Raw genomic sequence first — 17,186 nt, 5'->3', positions numbered from 1 at the left:
TCTGTCTAATTAGATCACCCAGCTGCTGATTTGGTCGGTTGATTGGTTGGTTGGTTATTGTCCTTTGTTCTCAAAGAGGACCAAAATGATATCACCAAGACAAAGGGAAATTTCAGCGTGTCCCACTGTGGCTGATCAGACCAATACGAGTTTGGAGTACTCAACCGTAGGTTGAGCACAGACAGTCCCTGTGAATATTTGGGGTGAATATTCCAAATCTGCCTATCCTACATTTACTTTGTGCTGTCTCAATTCTGCTTTGCTCATAGATCACATCACCCTTTCTGATGTGGGCATGCCATGCTGAGCAGTCCTTTGCCAGTGCTGATTTACTGGGAAAATTAAGGATGCAGGTCACTCCCATTGTATTCCAGCTTTCCCTTTCTTAATCCTGTGGCACACATTCACAGACAAACAGAATCAGGGTTGGTAGCTTACCCTTTCTTAATCATATCACACACATTCAGGGACAAACAGAATCAATATTGGTAGCTACCTAGTTTCATTAAAACAGTTCAAATGGCATAGAAATGAAAATGAGGTAGTATTGGAAATAGAACTTCCAAATGCTAACTGTTTTGCCTAGTCGCTGTGAAAGGCAAAGGTGCTTTGTTTTGCGTTTTGTTTTTCTGTTTGTTTATATCTCCTTCATTACCTGACTATCAGAGAGGGAGATGAGATAGGCAGGTAGCAAAAGCAGCTCCCTGCTCTGGAGTGGAGGAAGTAGAAAAGGGGCTGCAAGCAGAAACCAGGTGGTCTCACTGACCACCATCTGCAGTGCTGACCCCACAGCTCTCTCTAGCTGACCTGCTTAGCCACTCTCCTCATCTGTCATTCTACAACAGTCAATCTTTTCTCTGCTGCTCATGATTCCCATCCAGAGGTCACAGAGAATGCTCCAGCTTCACCATCACCAGCCTGCCGGAGCCTTCAATGATAAAATTTTGCCTGAATGTTAGTGCTGATGATACATTGGAAGATAACTTTTAGTGGATTACTGACACTACCTACTCTGTACTTTGTCTGGATTTCAAATATAGTGAGAAACATCTTTTCCAATGTAAAAATTTATGTTGGATGAGTATGTATTGTGTGGGTATGCATACACACATACATGTTTATGCATGTATGTATATATGCATAAATGAGCATGTACACATATGAACATGTTACATATGTGTGTTATTACAATGTACATATGCATACATAAAAATTTATTTAACCATCTTTTAGTGAAAATTTCTTTACTTAATTAGATCAATAGAGAATTTTTAAAAGTCATATTTTTAATTAAAACATACAACTTAGAATGCACTTGAAGAAAATTATGCCATTAGGAAATTGAAAAAAAAGTGGCTAAATGAAATTCTAAAAGTAAATGACAATAGAAGAAAATGTTTTCTGGCACAACATCAACACAACTGTGTGTGTGTGTGTGTGTGTGTGTGTGTGTGTGTGTGTGTGTAATTTACTCATTTTGCAAACAGTGCAGTTTAAAGTATATATTTTTGACTGTCTATAGTTCAATATAGCATTACAACTCAGAAAGGACAAAAAAAAGAAAAAAGAGAGGGAGGAAAAAAAAGGAGGAAAGGAAGCAAACAAGACGTAATCCATGTATTCCCTTCTTTGATCCACAGCCTCTAAGTTTAGATGTGAAGAAGTTTTAGCTATCTCTAGAGTAAGCCATATGACATGTTACTGAAGCATTTTTCCAAAATACAGTTTCAGGACAACGATGGTAAAGAAAAATGAAGAAAATCCTGGAGGAATGTAGACCTAATTACCATATATGAGTATACTTTTGACAGTGAGGGGATCAATAAGTTTTCATAGATGTTATATTGAAAAGACAATTTTGTACAAGAAATTTAGCACATTCTGTAAGATTTCTTCGTTTTGCTCTCATGACTTGTACAAACGCATTGTGGTTTACCTGAACTCATAATAAAGATATATTTCCTTCATCATTTCTCTTCTTATGAGATCAACATCTTCATCTGTGAACTTGTCTTTAAGATTTTTCACTACTTGGCCAAGATCTGCTGCATGCATTATAACCATTACCATCTTTATCAAGCAAATGATTGCTTCCTCAATTTGTTCTTTGCCTTTTGTGTCTTTCATTTTTCTTGCCTTCATTGTCAAAAATTCTTGAAAGTCAATTTTCATTAATCAAATCTTCATTAATCAAATCCTTTAATTTAGTCTATGGGGGTTCTACCCAAATGACCTCATTAAAGCCCATAATCCCATTGTTCTTTTAGGATCTTCTCCATCCTCATAAGAGTGAAGAGGCGTCTTTGAATTCTTCAATCTGCTATGCTCTTTTGCCAATTGGTCAGTCATGCAGTTAGTGCCTAAGTTCCTCCCAGAAAACTTGCGTGCTTGATTGCTGCATGCAAACACATACAGGGGGATTAATAGCACTGAGGACTGCTCTACATTGTTATCCCTTTTGCCTTTGCAAAGAGTAGTGCATGTGGTACACAGCATCTAAAGTCTAAATTTTCTATTAAGGCTTAAAGCTTTGCGTTAGCATTCCAGAGATTAAAAGTAAACCACAGTGACTCATTATGTATATATCCTAAAAGAAAACAAGTTTGTAGCTAAAAAAGGCCTCCAAAATACTGTTGTCTTATTGAAAGACAGTCATGGCACTGTGGCCTTTGAGCTATGAACACTTGAGTTTGAGGTTTCCCTCTGACACATGCCATTGTGTGACCCCAGGCAAGTCACTTGACTCTCAGAGATCTAGGCAATTGTCCTAGACTAAACATTGGAGAGAAGATCCTGATCTTTGCTGGTAGAGATAGCTTTCTTATCCAAGTGTCCCCTGGATGAATGAAATCATAGATCCACTCCTTTTGGCACCGTAATTCCTTTGTCTAAATCTTATTTAAATTTCAGTCATATGTATGTATGAGTGCATGTGTGGCTAATGGTCCATGCACATGTACTAGAACCAGAGATCAAAATGCAAAATTCCCAAGGTGGTGACAGAAAGGTAGTCAAGATATAGTCAGGACCAAGAGAAAGACTGGCTGGTATCAGGGCTAATCCAAAAATCTCAAAGATCAGAACAAAAGTGCTGATCTGTCAAAAGATTTGACTAATAAGGCAGATGCTGATGGTAAAGGCAAAATTGACTTTCACAAATTTAATGGAAATGGTCAATACTAACATTGGCACAATACTAGTTCTATCCCACTGGAAGTAGTGTTTGCTATTCTAAGAACATTTTGGATACTGAGGATTATATTCAGCCAATAAGGTTGGTGTATCCTTTTTTATTTTTTTAATGTCACTATGAAAGTTTAAGATAAGTGTCTTGAGACTAGAAATTGTTTCAGTTTTTGTATTCTCATGGCCTGGCACATATTAAGTATTTAATAAATTCTTGTGGATTGATTGATCAGATAATTGATGTAATGTTTTGGGTCCTAGAAAGCCATGTTAGTCAGCTCAGTCTCTAATAGGTCTTACCAGGCATGAGAGGCCTAGAACATGGAAGACTTTCTGAGAACTAACCAAGGTAAGTTCTGAGAAGTTCAACATCTGACAACTGACCCAAATTGATAAATTTGTCATCTCTTCTGCAAAAGTTAAAAAAAAAATCATGGAAACTGTCTACTAAGGAATAGTGAGTTTATATCAATGGAGAGTATACTGACATGTGGATTAAAATAAAGTCTTATTTATTCAATACAAGAAATTCAAGAAAAGGAGATAAGAGAATAGAAGAGACTGAAGATTAGGTGAAGAGGTAATCAGAATGCGCACTATCTTGAGGTGGGGAGAGGGAAGAGATGGGGAGAAAATTTAGAACTCAAAATCTTATGGAAGGTAATGTCAAAAAATAAAAATACATTAATTAATAGGGAAAAAATCAGGCAGGAAACTGTTACAGCAATCTAGGCAAGAGGAGATGAATACCCAGAAGAGGGTGGTTGTGATGTGAACAGTGATAAGATGACAGATGCAATCAATGTCTAGTACATGAAATAAGCCAAGTGGTTGTTCAGGATGAGGGAGACTAAGAGGACTATGAGGATGAGAGTCTAGTTGACTACAAGAACATGGTTCCCTCAAAATAGACTTAGGAGGAACAATGATATTGGGAAAAAGGTAAAGATTTCTGTTTTGGACATGTTATGTTTGTGACACCCAAGGGAAATTCAAGTGGAGACTTCAAGTAAGCAAATAGAGATGCTTGTGAAAGAGATGAAGGCTGCTAATACAGATTCAGGAGTCCCCATGGAAATAGTAGTTCATACCACAGAGTCCTGACATCACCAGGAGAGCGTAAAGATGATGAGAAGGAACAGGGGGGACCCACCCTGGGAAACTGAGGCCATAGAAGAGAAGTAACTTGATCAAAGCAGCTTGGGCTCTCCTGGATCCATCATATTTTTTTTTCTTTTCTTGGGCAACTTGTGTTTTTTCTCAGTAATTCAGCTTGGTCTTTGTTTTCCCCATTCTGGTTTGAGTTTTTAGGGCCCAGTTCCAAGAGGAAGCACATGGCTCCGAGTATTTACTCAGACTTCTGCAATCTTCTGAGTTAAACAATTTTGCTTAGGTAGGGCACCAAGCAAATAACCCTGGCTTGGATCACTCAAACAAAGCTGCTAATATTTGTAAAAATCTATAAACACTACATGTAAAAGGAATGTTTGTTTAGCTTGAGTTGAAAATCAGCACTGGAGATGGAAGTGAAAAAGAAGAGAGGAAAAGAAAACGTTTTGTTTTTTTTCCCAAAGTTGAGGTATGTTGTTTAAGGGGGGAAAAAATGCAGATTTTTTTCAACCATTAAAAATGTAAATTTTTCTCTTTGCCCCAGAATTTTGTTGACAATGGGTGGCCATCTTGGAGAAGATTTTACACCAAGTGCCTTTAAAATCTTCTTGGTTTTCAGCCCCAGTGGTTCTTTATGGGGTCCAAATTAAGGATGACATTGGTATCTGATAAGTAGAACTTATTTTGGAGGACCATTTAAATCAGTTCATAGCAACATGTCAGAGTATATTTATAGTGCATAACAAAGTCTCGGAGTAGGAGCTCCCAGAAGCTACATAACCTAATCATCTCTGCCTCTCCACTTTTCATCCCTTTTATATCTTGTCTTCACCAAATAAAGGATTGATATTCAATAACAACAAAAAAGCGCATTTACAACTCCTTGAAGTCAGTTATTTTCTTTTGCTTATATTTGTATTCCAATTCTTAACACAGGTCCTGGCATGTAGTAAATATAAAATAAACGATGTGCCTATCCATTGACCCATACCTGAACAAGAATCCTCTCAGTCATCTTGACAAGTACTCATTTGTCCTTTCTTGAAGACTGGTCATGTTAGGAAATCCATTTCCTCCTGGGAAGGTCAATTCCATTTTCAGATACCTTTCATTGTTAGGAAGTATTTCTTCAAGGATAAATTTACATCTGTGACTTCCATCTATCATTCCTATTTCTAGCTTCTGAGATAAAGTGGTACCTTGGCCTGCTCCACATCTCAGATCTTCAATTACTTGAAAATAGCCATTATTTCCTTTCAAATTCTCTTTTCTCCAGACTAACATCCCCAGATCCTTTAAAGAATCCTTATATTCCATAGATTTCAGTCCCTTTAGACTCTTTTCCTTGGAGATTTTAGCCCCATACTTGGGGATATTTCTGTTCCTTGGGATCTGAAAGTTTTTTTTTTTCCCTTTGGATGGTCAAATCCTGGATTCATCTTATTTAATTGGGATCATTCATTGGCTGTGCATGTTTAATTTGGTATTTAATGTATTCTTAATGTTTTAAAATATATTATTATTACATATTATAAATAAATAGTACATCATTCCTATAAGGATTAAATATTACACTATTTCTTCTCTTGTAGGTAGAAATAACACTCCAGGATATCAATGACAATCCACCAGTATTTCCAACAGATACACTCGACCTGACAGTAGAAGAAAATATTGGAGACGGCTCCAGGATAATGCAGCTGACCGCCATGGATGCTGATGAGGTAGCATTAAGCTTGATTCCTAAGGTCTCTATGTAATTAATGGTCTGAGGCACTTATGGGCATGTTCATTAAGGTTAAAGATTGGGTGTATTTTTCCAAAGACCATTAATTCCTGAATCCAGATGGAAGAAGCCCATGATGGAAAAAGATAAACTCGTTTCTTTTCTCTTTGATCACTGGCCATGACATAGTTCACTATGAGCCTGGTTCCATTTGTTTTCACACTACTGTTATTTTTGAAAAACAAAGACAATTGTGCCTACTAACTTTGTGTTATGGGAATCTGCTTTACTTGCGTGCACACGAGATCTATGAATTAGAGTCTTCATTATGTCTCACCGTACCGTAGGGGTTTATAGCTTTATACAATGTTTATTTTCCCTATGCAAGTCAAATCAGCAAACATTTATTAAGGGCCTACTTTGTGCCAGACACTTAGTTAAACACTGGGGAAGCAAAGAAAAGCAAAAAAACCCGAAACCAAACCAAACCAAAACAAACAAACAAACAAAAACCAATCCCTCCTCTGAAGGAACTCACAAACTCCTGATGTGCTAGGTTCCATTTCATTAATAAAAGTTAGTAACTAAGGCCTAATTTGACAAAAGCTAGAGGATGACAAAAAGAACAATAAATTTTGAGTCAGGGACCTGGGTTAGAGCCCCAGCCCTGCTATTGATTCTGTGTGTAAGCTTTTAGCCCAGTGTCTAGCACAGAGTAATTGCTTAAGAAATATTTATTCTCCTCCCACCCCAACCTAAGTGGCCCTGGACAAATCACTTCCCCTCACTGAATTTTAGTTTCCTTATTTCCAAAATGACAGTGCTGGCTAATATCCACTAATAGAAACTAGCCTTTATATAGTATTTTAATTTTTTGCCAAGCACCTTACAAGTATATCTCATTTGATCCTCACAAGAAGTCTGTGAGGAGGGTGATATTATGATATCCATTTTTCATCTGAGGAAACTAAAGCAGATAGAGGCCAAATGACTTGTTCCATGTTTCTGAGGGTAATAAATGTGTGAGACTGGATTTGAACTCAAGCCTTCCTGGCTCCAGGTGAAGTACTTTATTCACAGTACCAACTAGTTCCCTCTTCTTTCAAGACTAGGTACTCTCTAATTCTCCTTCCATCTTAATGTTGGCTTTGGAGGCCTGACTGAATTCTATGCACCTAGAATCCATAGGGCCTTCTGGGACTGGGGTATTTGTCCATTCTGACTTCTCTGTTTAGAGTTGAATGAGGGCTACATGGTGCAATGGTAGCTGCAGAAGCAACCTCAGTGTGGACTATGGCTTCTCACTAGCAAAGAGATGGCCAAAGACAGGTGTAGTCCCTAGCTAGCCTCCTTTCTGCATAAGGTGTGCTCTGGAGGAGACTGAGGGGAACTTGGAGCTCAAGATTCTAGGCCCACCCAGGAACAAAGCCACTGCTTCAAGACTATTGAGAACTTCTAGGATCAGATGCTTGCTTACTGCCATCATTGAGAACTCCAACATCATTCTACAGATTGTTCTGATTCAAGTGGCTGAGCAGATGCTACACCTGAGAGTGGAGTCTGACACGAGTGGTTTGTTCAGGTTCCTGGATGAGCTGAACCTAACTAGGTAGGTTGAAGGCCTGAAGGAGGAGCCAGCCTCCCTTAAGAACAATCACAATGAGGAAATGAGTGCTCTAAATAGACAAGCAGATGACCAGGTTGTTAAGGTTGTTAAGAAGAGTCATCAACTTGTCCAAGAATCTTATTCACATTAGAAATCAATACAAGGTTACAACTGAAAGAACAAGGAGAGGTCCTGAGCATTGGTTCACCAGTAAACCAGAAGAGCTAAACTGAGAAATAGCCCTCTACATGGAACAGCTCTAAACAAGCAAAATAGCGACCATTGACTTTTCATGGATCCGTCAGGGGCTGGACATGGAGTTGCAGTCCCAGCTCAGCATAAAAGCTCCCTTTGAAGACACACTAGAAGAAAGGGAAGCCCATGAAGGAGTTCATCTGGTCCAAATACATGCCCTATTTGGTCCCTTTGAGTCCCAATTGAGTGACATCCCAACATAAATAGTGCTCCGGAATCAGGAGTATAGATCACTACCTATTATAGCTTGCTGTGGATTCATGATGCTCACTATTGCAATGTGCCTAACTAAAACATCTCTAAGCTACAAAATGTTCTTAGGGAAAGTCCTCATTAGAGGTCCATCTGAGATGAGGCAGAAGAGGGCAGAAGAGTATTTCTGACCCTTTGCATTAAGGAGTGTCTGGATGGGAGTCAGTGGAGCCCCAGTTCTGTTCTCGTATCCTGACTAATCAAATTAATAGTATCAAGGGGGAAAATCTTACCCTTTCTTCAATTTCTCTTTCAATCCATCCCTTTGAAGATCTGAGAATGATGCCATTATGTGAAGGTTCAAAGAGAAACTCAATTGAAAATATTTATTTTTTCAGGAAGACCTGAACTTTAATCTTGCCTTGGATACTTACTAACTGTGTGGACCTGGGTAAGGCTCTGCCTTCTGTAACAGCCAGCATGGAGAGAACATTCCAATGCTCATGCTTTACATGTCCCTTGGTTTCCTCATTTATTAAAAGGGGATCAAAATGACACTCTGACTTCTCAAGATTATTGTGAGGATTAAACAAGATGATTGTAAACTGCTTTGTAATGCTTAGAGCTACCTATAAATGCTAGATCAGGGTAGGGAACCTGCAACCTTCAGGCCACATGTGACCCTCTAGGTCCTCAAGTGTGGTCCTTTGACTATGTCATGTGATTTCCAGGTCCTGTGCTAGGCCATATAATTTTCATCATTTTCTTCTTTTATTTTATAAAAATATTCACGCATGTTCTCTTGGGTGTATTTATACATGCTGAAACATTAGGACCGCATATTGGAAGCTGGAAGGGACCTTATAATGGAGTCAGTATGTTGGATAGCTGAGATCTCAGCAATTATTAATAGATTAATTCAATTCAACAATCAGACACTGTGCTAGGGTACACTAGATGAAAATGAAGCAAAATCTGCCCTAAAGAAGCTTGTATTCAAATACAGACAGTACGCAATGTGCAGTTATCAGAGGGTTTGACCAGGAGTCAGAAGAAGCTTCATTTGGATCCTGCTTTAGACACTTGCTAGCTCTTTGAGCCTTTACTTAACCTCCCTAAACCTCAGTTTCTTCATCTGCAAAATGGGGATAAAAATAGTAAAATAAGATGTCCAGGGTCACCCAGGTCTTCTCTATACGCAACCGGTACATTATCTACAAACTATGTCACTCAGTGGATAAAATGCTGTACTTGGAGTCAGGAAGATTCATCTTCTTGAGTTCAAATCCAGCCTCAGACAGGTACTAACTGTGTGACCCTGGGCAAGTCACTTAACTTGTTTCTTTCAGTTTCCTCATCTGTAAAATAAGCTGAAGAAGGAAATGGGAAACCACTCCAGGATCTTCGCCAAGAAAACCCCAAATGGGTCTGACATCACTGAAAAACAACCAAACAATGACTGCTGTACAATGTAGAGCTCATTTACCAACGTTCCACAGGTCAACAAGGACAAATTTTGCTTTTGTTTGTTTTTTTTTCATTTCACTATTGATACCGATTTCCTAAGTCTTTGAAGCTTGTACATCCAAGTCTCTTTAGGAGGACCTGGGAGGAAACGAATTACAGCTTTAGTTTAGCAAAGTGTTCATGTAGAACTTCATTTCAATATCATTTGAAACATATGTTGGATACAGATTCCCTCCCCCCCCCCTGCCCCCCACCTTTAAGGAAGTATGGGACTCTTTGATTCTCTCTGTATAAACAGAATAATTCAGACCCTAATGGACTGGCCTGGGCTGATTGTGCCATGTATCCTAGGGCTGGACTTGTTATTGAAAATGTTACTTAAAGCTGTAAAATGCATTTGCAATTTATAGCTATTTACTTTGAGAATTCCTTCCCCTATGCCTTTGTCTCTGGGTTTCCTCTGGAGAGCAGAATGTTTTTAAGCAACGTTATTTCCATGGCTCAGCAAGGGAAACGTGATATTTGTTGCTTGTGGTATTGCTGATGTTGTGTATTGGGGGATATGAAATAAATAAGGAGACCTTTCATAAGAGCTAATGAAATCATTGCTCCTGCCCAGAAGTTTGTCAGCCATCCACTGAACGTTTTTTAGTTTGCCACATTAGTTGTCCTTTGGTATGGAAAAATGGAATAAAATGAGAAAGAAAGGAAAAAAAGAAAGAGAGAGAGAAAGGAAGGAAGGAAAGAAGGAAAGAAAAGAAGGAAGGAGGGGAAGGAAAGAAAGAAAGGAGGGAGGAAGGAAGAGAGGGAAGGAGGAAGGAAGGAAAGGGAAGGGAAGGGAAGGAATGTGAAACAGGAAAGACAAAAGAAAGAAAGAAAGAAGTCTTTACCTCCACATCCCCCAACTCCTTGACCCATAAGAATTATTTTTGGACGTCTTAAAGTCCCCTCATTCTTTGGGTCAGGTTGTTGGCAAAGTTATTATAAGGCTAAAAAAAAAATGTGTCTAGTCGATACTTTTTTTTTCATGTTGTATTTTCTTTGATTTTACTTAATTTGCAAGACTTCACCAGTTTTACCCGTCAATCCTGAATTCTGGTGATTTGTTAGCTGGGAATACATTAAGGTAAAAAAGAAAAATCTTGTTAAATGGAACAAATGATTATTTTAAAAATGCCTTCAGCTTAGAAATATAAAATTCTTATTCAGTGTTTTTGCTTAACTATAAAATTAGAGGAAAGTGTTTTACATGCCCCCAGTACACCTGAGTTCACAAGCCCTGTATGATGCAGGAGGTTAAACACAGCTGGTGGACAGGATGGGAGAATTTTTTTCTTTTATCTCTCTTCCCTATTTTCAAATGTGTTTTGAGGTGCTTATCCTTCTAGATAGATTATCTTATTGGATATTGAAACGGGGTTCTAAGAAAGTTAAAAATTAAAAAAAAATATTGCAATTCAATTCAATCCAATCGTGTAAGCACTTATTAAGCACCTACTATATAATAATATGTGACTAGGTGTTAGCAATGCAAAGACAAAAATGAAAGAGTTTCTGTTCTCAAAGAATTTACATGTGATTAGGTGTAACAATATAAACAAGCACCTATAAATATAAAGTATAGGTAGAGGGATTTGACCTGTAAGTTCTGGATGAGAAAACCCCCTCTACAAATGAAGTTGAGCATTTATTCCAGAAATTACAGTCTTAGGAACTTGTCTAGAACAGAGAGTTTAAGTTATTTGCTCAGGGTCACACAGTAAGTAGATGTCAGAGGTAAGACTTGAGTCTAGTTCTTCCTGGATCTGAGGCTGGCTCTCCATATGCCATCCCAGATTAATCCTTAATACAGAGAATTTATGTTGTCAGTACTGCAGATAGGGCACAGGTCTCATCTGAAGATCAGTTTACTAACAACAAACATCAGGTTTCACAGAACATGAGAGAAAAATTGTGAGGAGTGGGATAGGGATGTGAGGATAGGGCTAACATCATTGGGTAGGAGGGATCAAGGAGTAGTACCCAGATCAGGGAGCTTTGACCTAAGCAGCCTACAACTCAGCATTTCGAGAACCTTAGGTCAGTACGTTGTCACAGCAGCAAGAGGCAATGTTGATGTAATTGTCACTCCCTGAGCAAGAGCTGGCAGCAGGATACGTGGGAAATCCCTGGTCCTCCATAATGATCAAGCCAAGGGGAGCCAGTGCAATCTTACGGGCTGTTCTAAGTACTCAGCCTCCAGTACCCAACCAGGTCATCTCTAAAGCAAAGCTTACTAAATTTAAATCTTCTCCTCCAGGAACTCAAGAGGCTCTTTGTTTTTCATTAGCTCTCTCTCTCTCTCTCTCTCTCTCTCTCTCTCTCTCTCTCTCTCTCTCTCTCTCTCTCTCATATTTGTGTATATTTATGCATGCATATAGATATGTGTATGTATGTATTTATGTATGTGGTGTATATATAGCATGTATTTAAATACATACATACACACATACGTGAATTATATATATATATATATAGATTTGTGTGTGTATAGTATGTTTAGAGAGTGAGACTTCAAAAAGTTTTAATACAGTTTTAATCTATAAAGCAAATATGCCAGAATTTCCAAGGTGTAGACAATCAAAAAAGAACTTGTATAGGAAGCAAGACTAGTGACTGGAGTCTTTAAGGGACCAAGCGTTTCCAAGAAGTGATGATAAGGAATGAGAGCATTTTACACATGGGCTTCAGCTTGAACAGGACCACAGTGGCATGAGGTGAAATGTAGAGCACCTACGAGAGAGTGACATGAAATGTCTCCAAGTGATGACAATTTAAATAATTACTCTTTCAGCTTTCAAAATATCAAGTCAATGGAAATGAAATTATTTATCAGGAGAATAGTCTCTAATTTATATTCAGATTTCCACAAATGTTCATGTTTTGTTTAACAAGCTTTCAAGAATTTCTGGGCTTTGTTTTCCTATATGTTTCCAGTTAAAGAAATTCTGAAAGTCAAGGTGAATGAATGAATCAATGAAGCATTGACAAAGCACTTATGATGCATACAGATACAATAGAAAAGTAATGCAACCCCTGATCTCCAGGAGATGGGGCAGATAACACAGATGGGAAGGTTTCAGCTATAAGTCATGTGGAAAGGCCCCCTGGTCCTTGGGAGGCAGTGGCGAAGCAGATTGTGCTGCCTCTTCTTTCTTGTCATTTCTGCTGATGAAATATCAGTTTCCAATGTTGAACCATTTGAAAGAGCCAAGGACTTTGGTGGCAACTACTTTCTCCTCTCGAGCTTCTGTGGCCATGGCTGTGACAAAAACTATTGAGATTTTTGGAAGCATCACTAACTCCAGATAAATTTGTGGAACCAGAACAAATCCAGATCATTAACAGTCAGTTACAAGGGAATATTGAGATGAATCTCTTACGAACCTGTTTTAATCTTCTGCCTTCAATTTTTAACTTGTGGAAGTCAGCAAAACACACGAGTCAATTCTAAAGTCTTTAATATCAAAAACACCTTGGGTGTGATTACTTAGGGAAAATGAAGATAATCAACAAACTAGAAAATGGAATTGCTTTGGACTTGACCTTGATCTAAAAGTCAGCAGCAGTAGCCGTTGATGTAATAGCTTTAAGAGCCATGTTATCTGGCTTTCACTCTGTCCAAAGTACTTCAAATGGCACTAATGGACTTCTAATCAGTAACTGGTACTAATTAGAGTTTAATCCCTTATCATCTGGTACCAGAACAAGGAAAGAAGACTTTGAACTCCCCCCTCCTCTCTTATTTTCATCCTCCCTTCCCTCCCAGCTATCATCCCTCAATGGTGCTCTCAGATTCATCTACTTCAAATACCTCTATCCATCCAGAAGTCCTAGACTCACAAGTGGCTATGCTTTGCCTTCACGATAAAGTCTCCCTAATTTTCACATGTTGGACTTGGAAACAACTTTTGAGATCATCTAGTCTAATGCTCTTATTTTACAGATGAGGAAATGGGCGCCCAGAGAAATAGTGACTAGTCATTGAACTGCCATTGATGAAATACCTAACTATGTGCAAGACATTGTGCTTTTCACGGATGAAACTTTTTATCAGATCTTCTTAGTTTAACATTTATTGCTCTCAAAAAATCTATTATCTACTTTTCAGCCTTTTACTGTTACCCTGAATTAAGACGCCTTCCCAGATGAAAAAGTCTAACTGGCTTTGCTCATGCTGCTTTCTTTCCTTACAAGGTCCTTGGCTTCCACTTTCCAAATCCAGCATCTTATCTTTATCAGGGAATGGCTCATTTTTGCATTTGTTTGTGCAAGGTCTGTCCTATTTCCTGATATACAGTAGTTGCTTAGTAAATGCTGCTTGATTTCTGACTCCAGGTTCAGTATAGTAGCCATCAAGCTACACTGTCTATCATAGCTAGCTAGCTAAATATTTTGCTGATGGTCTAAAAGTAGTAACACATCGTTTAGAGGCTTCCTTTTTATCAACTAGATGAAACAGTGAGTAATCATTCATTGTTTCTACAATATGAGATTTTAAGTGGTGTAAGAAGTGTCAAGGGAGGATGAGCACCTCTGGTGTGAGGACTTGTGGAACCCTTTTCAGGGCTGCTCATTCACCTTTGGTGTTCACCTTTGCCTGACTCTCACCTGTGGCTCTATGCTGCTGTAGCATGTGCAGCAGCCACACCCTGGTAAAACTGTCTCAGGAGATAGGCTAATCCAGGTTGAGAATAACTCACAAGCCTCCATCCTATTTATGAGTTAGGGGGCTGTCTACCCTAAGCATGTGAAGACTTCCCAGCAGAATGGGTAGTTGAGAATCATTTGTTCAACATCCATGAAGGCTTCTGAAGCAGGTGCTGTGGAGGGCTTAGAGCTTGATTAGACATTGAAAATGCCAAAGTCATCTGTTGCATCCCAGACCATCTCCAGTCATCTTGACTTTTGTGACTCTGAAAGAGAGAGTGAAACTGACGACTTTATGCAACTCTACCTCATTTAAATCCAATTCATACACAAGTCAAGACATCACCCCATGACATCATTAAGCCTCTTCAGAAACAAAGAGTGAGCAAGAACAACAAGAATTAAAAATAATACTTAAGATAAAGTCTGAGAGAATAAATATTATTTTGATGGTTGGTCACAAGAAAAGATCTTCATTTTTGTTTTTTTCTTCTGTGATGAGTAATTTAGGTGCTTTCTCTTTTTTTTCCAGGGTGCCAATGCTCTTGTCACCTATGCAATCATTAGTGGTGCAGATGACAGCTTCCATATTGACCCTGAGTCAGGAGAACTGATTGCCACCAAGCGTTTAGACAGAGAACGCCGTTCCAAGTATTCCCTGCTGGTTCGAGCAGATGATGGCCTGCAGTCTTCAGACATGAGGATAAACATCACCATCAGTGATGTGAATGACCATATCCCCAAGTTCTCCAGGCCCGTGTACTCTTTTGACATTCCAGAAGACACCACACCTGGTAAGTGACAGGCACACTTTCATTCTTCTATAGCTATCCTTTTTGACCCTTGATGTTGCTTCTCCAGTTGTTATTGATAACAAATTTTAATTAAATCGTGCTAGAAACTATTTGCTGGCCCTGTAGACACTTAATAATCTCTCAAGGGTATAGTTAACCTGCCCTGAAATTCTGTTTGGCTTTTCAGTGTATTCTTATATCAGTTATGATGATGATGATCACATTCTTTAGATATTGAATTCTTATGTCTTTAGAATTAATTCAGAATGTTTTTAAATATTTAAAGGTCATTATAGTAATAATTTTTCAAGTTCCTACTATATATAACATCTCTCCTAGACAAGAGGGATGAAAAGAAAAATCTGAAATGCTGTCCCTGCCCTAGAGGAGTTTATGTGGGAACTGGAATTACCATTGGATTACTTACTATAGAAAATATCAGTTACATTTTCTAGCAGACACACCACAAATATTGAATCTGGAATTTTGCTTGAGTTTATCCATGATGAAATTTTGTTGAAAAGTAGCATGATCTATAAGAATACTCACCGTTTGGGAAATCACTTAAGTGCTGAGATCATTTTCCTTTCTATTAATCCATTATGCCTCAATCAGAATTGCTCCACAAAAGTATTTGAGATTTTAAATCATTTCTTAGTTTATTATGGAGATATTTCAGAGTTCTGTGATTTTAACAGTATAGTCTTCTGTTCATCTAAAATCCTACATCTTTATATCCTATATACCTTTCTATACCTAAAGACTAATTTTTCACTTGGTCATAACTAAAACCACCCATCCATCTAAAGGTAACTTGTGATGAATATTTCCATTCTAATTCAAGCTAATACTTGGACAGTTGAGAAATGGACACAAAGTCAACTATCCAGTCATTGCTCCAAGTATTTTCAACAAGGTAGAAGCTTCCAGAGGTAGTGTTTTGTTGAAAAAGCTTGGAGAACCTTGGAGTTAGCCCTGTACCATGATTTGACTATGTAGGAGGATATTAGTGGATAGTCCTAGCTTGGAATTGGTTACTGCATGGAGTAATAGTTCCAATACAGGGCTACAAGTAGAAAATAGGCTATAGAATATAGAGTATTTTATTTTTTAACACATTTTCCCTGAAAACAACAAAGTTTGAAAATAACAGAGCAATGAAATTTGTTGTTAAGTCTGAAAGTCAGTTGGCATTTTACTTCCTCTGATATAGAAGTAACAATGATTGTCAAATTTGCCTAATCTTTTAGAAGAAAGATTGAGATAGGTTTGCCCTTTTCAATTATTCTCACTACACATAAACTGACTTTTCGGTTTGTACTTGAAGATAATTATTTGTGTTACCATTATTTTGGTAATTGAGTTTTTCTACCCAAATAGAAGTCTTGCATCTTACCTATTAGAAATCCTCAAATTTCATCTTTCCTTTAACAACATAGAACGAATGTCAGGGTAATAACACTACAATAACAGAAATCCATAGTGATGAAATTGGACTAAACAAAAAAATAAAATCTTCCCAGAACTGTAGTTTGGAGCTCATTTAGGGTTAAGGTTAGTAATTCTGGGAACACAGGAAGTTGAGGTTTTTAGACTAACAAAGTTCAAGGTCCTTCATAACAATCCTTAGAGTGTTCTTAAAGAATTATTTATATATTTAGATTCATGTTTGTGTATGTGTTCTTCTAGAACGTAGTCATTCTGTACTGTCATGAGAATCAGATGAGTTAATTTGCATAAGATCTTTTTCAGACCTTAACCTACCATGTCCAGGTCATTTACTGTTATCTTGCTCTCATCTTTTTCAATAGGGTTCAGGGAGAATTTGCTCTAGGATGAATGGCTCTTCTACTGTTTTTGCACTCTAATGTTCTATGGATTATTGTATAGATAGACAAAACACTGCTTTTTGTTGTTGACTGAAAGTATCACGGTGCAGCTTGGTGGTGCAATGGATAGAGTGCTGTCTGGAATCATAAAGACTCATCTTCTTGAGTTCAAATATAGCCTTGAACACTTACTAGCTGTGTGACCTTGGATAAGTGATTTAATTCTTTTTGCCTCAGTTTCCTCATCTGTAAAATGAGCTACAGAAGGAAATGGCAAACAACTCCAGCATCTGAAGAGTCAGACATGACTGAAATGGCTTAACAACAACCAA

General features: G+C 38.0%; 1 protein-coding gene across 3 annotated transcripts in view; it reads left to right on the top strand.

Annotated features, from left to right (window-relative positions):
• Positions 1-17,186, top strand: part of FAT4 (FAT atypical cadherin 4) — a 228,630-nt gene that overhangs the window by 94,908 nt on the left and 116,536 nt on the right. For all 3 annotated transcript variants that reach the window (XM_072624971.1, XM_072624970.1, XM_072624972.1), the window contains exons 2-3: positions 5,889-6,020; positions 14,764-15,025. In XM_072624971.1, coding sequence (XP_072481072.1) covers positions 5,889-6,020; positions 14,764-15,025 — 394 coding nt within the window. The remainder of the gene's footprint in view (positions 1-5,888; positions 6,021-14,763; positions 15,026-17,186) is intronic.

The sequence above is a fragment of the Notamacropus eugenii genome, chromosome 7 (genome assembly GCF_028372415.1).
Source record: "Notamacropus eugenii isolate mMacEug1 chromosome 7, mMacEug1.pri_v2, whole genome shotgun sequence".
NCBI classification, from domain to species: Eukaryota; Metazoa; Chordata; class Mammalia; order Diprotodontia; family Macropodidae; genus Notamacropus; species Notamacropus eugenii.
Note: the sequence above shows the minus strand (reverse complement) of the source record. Positions and strands in the feature narration are given on the sequence as shown.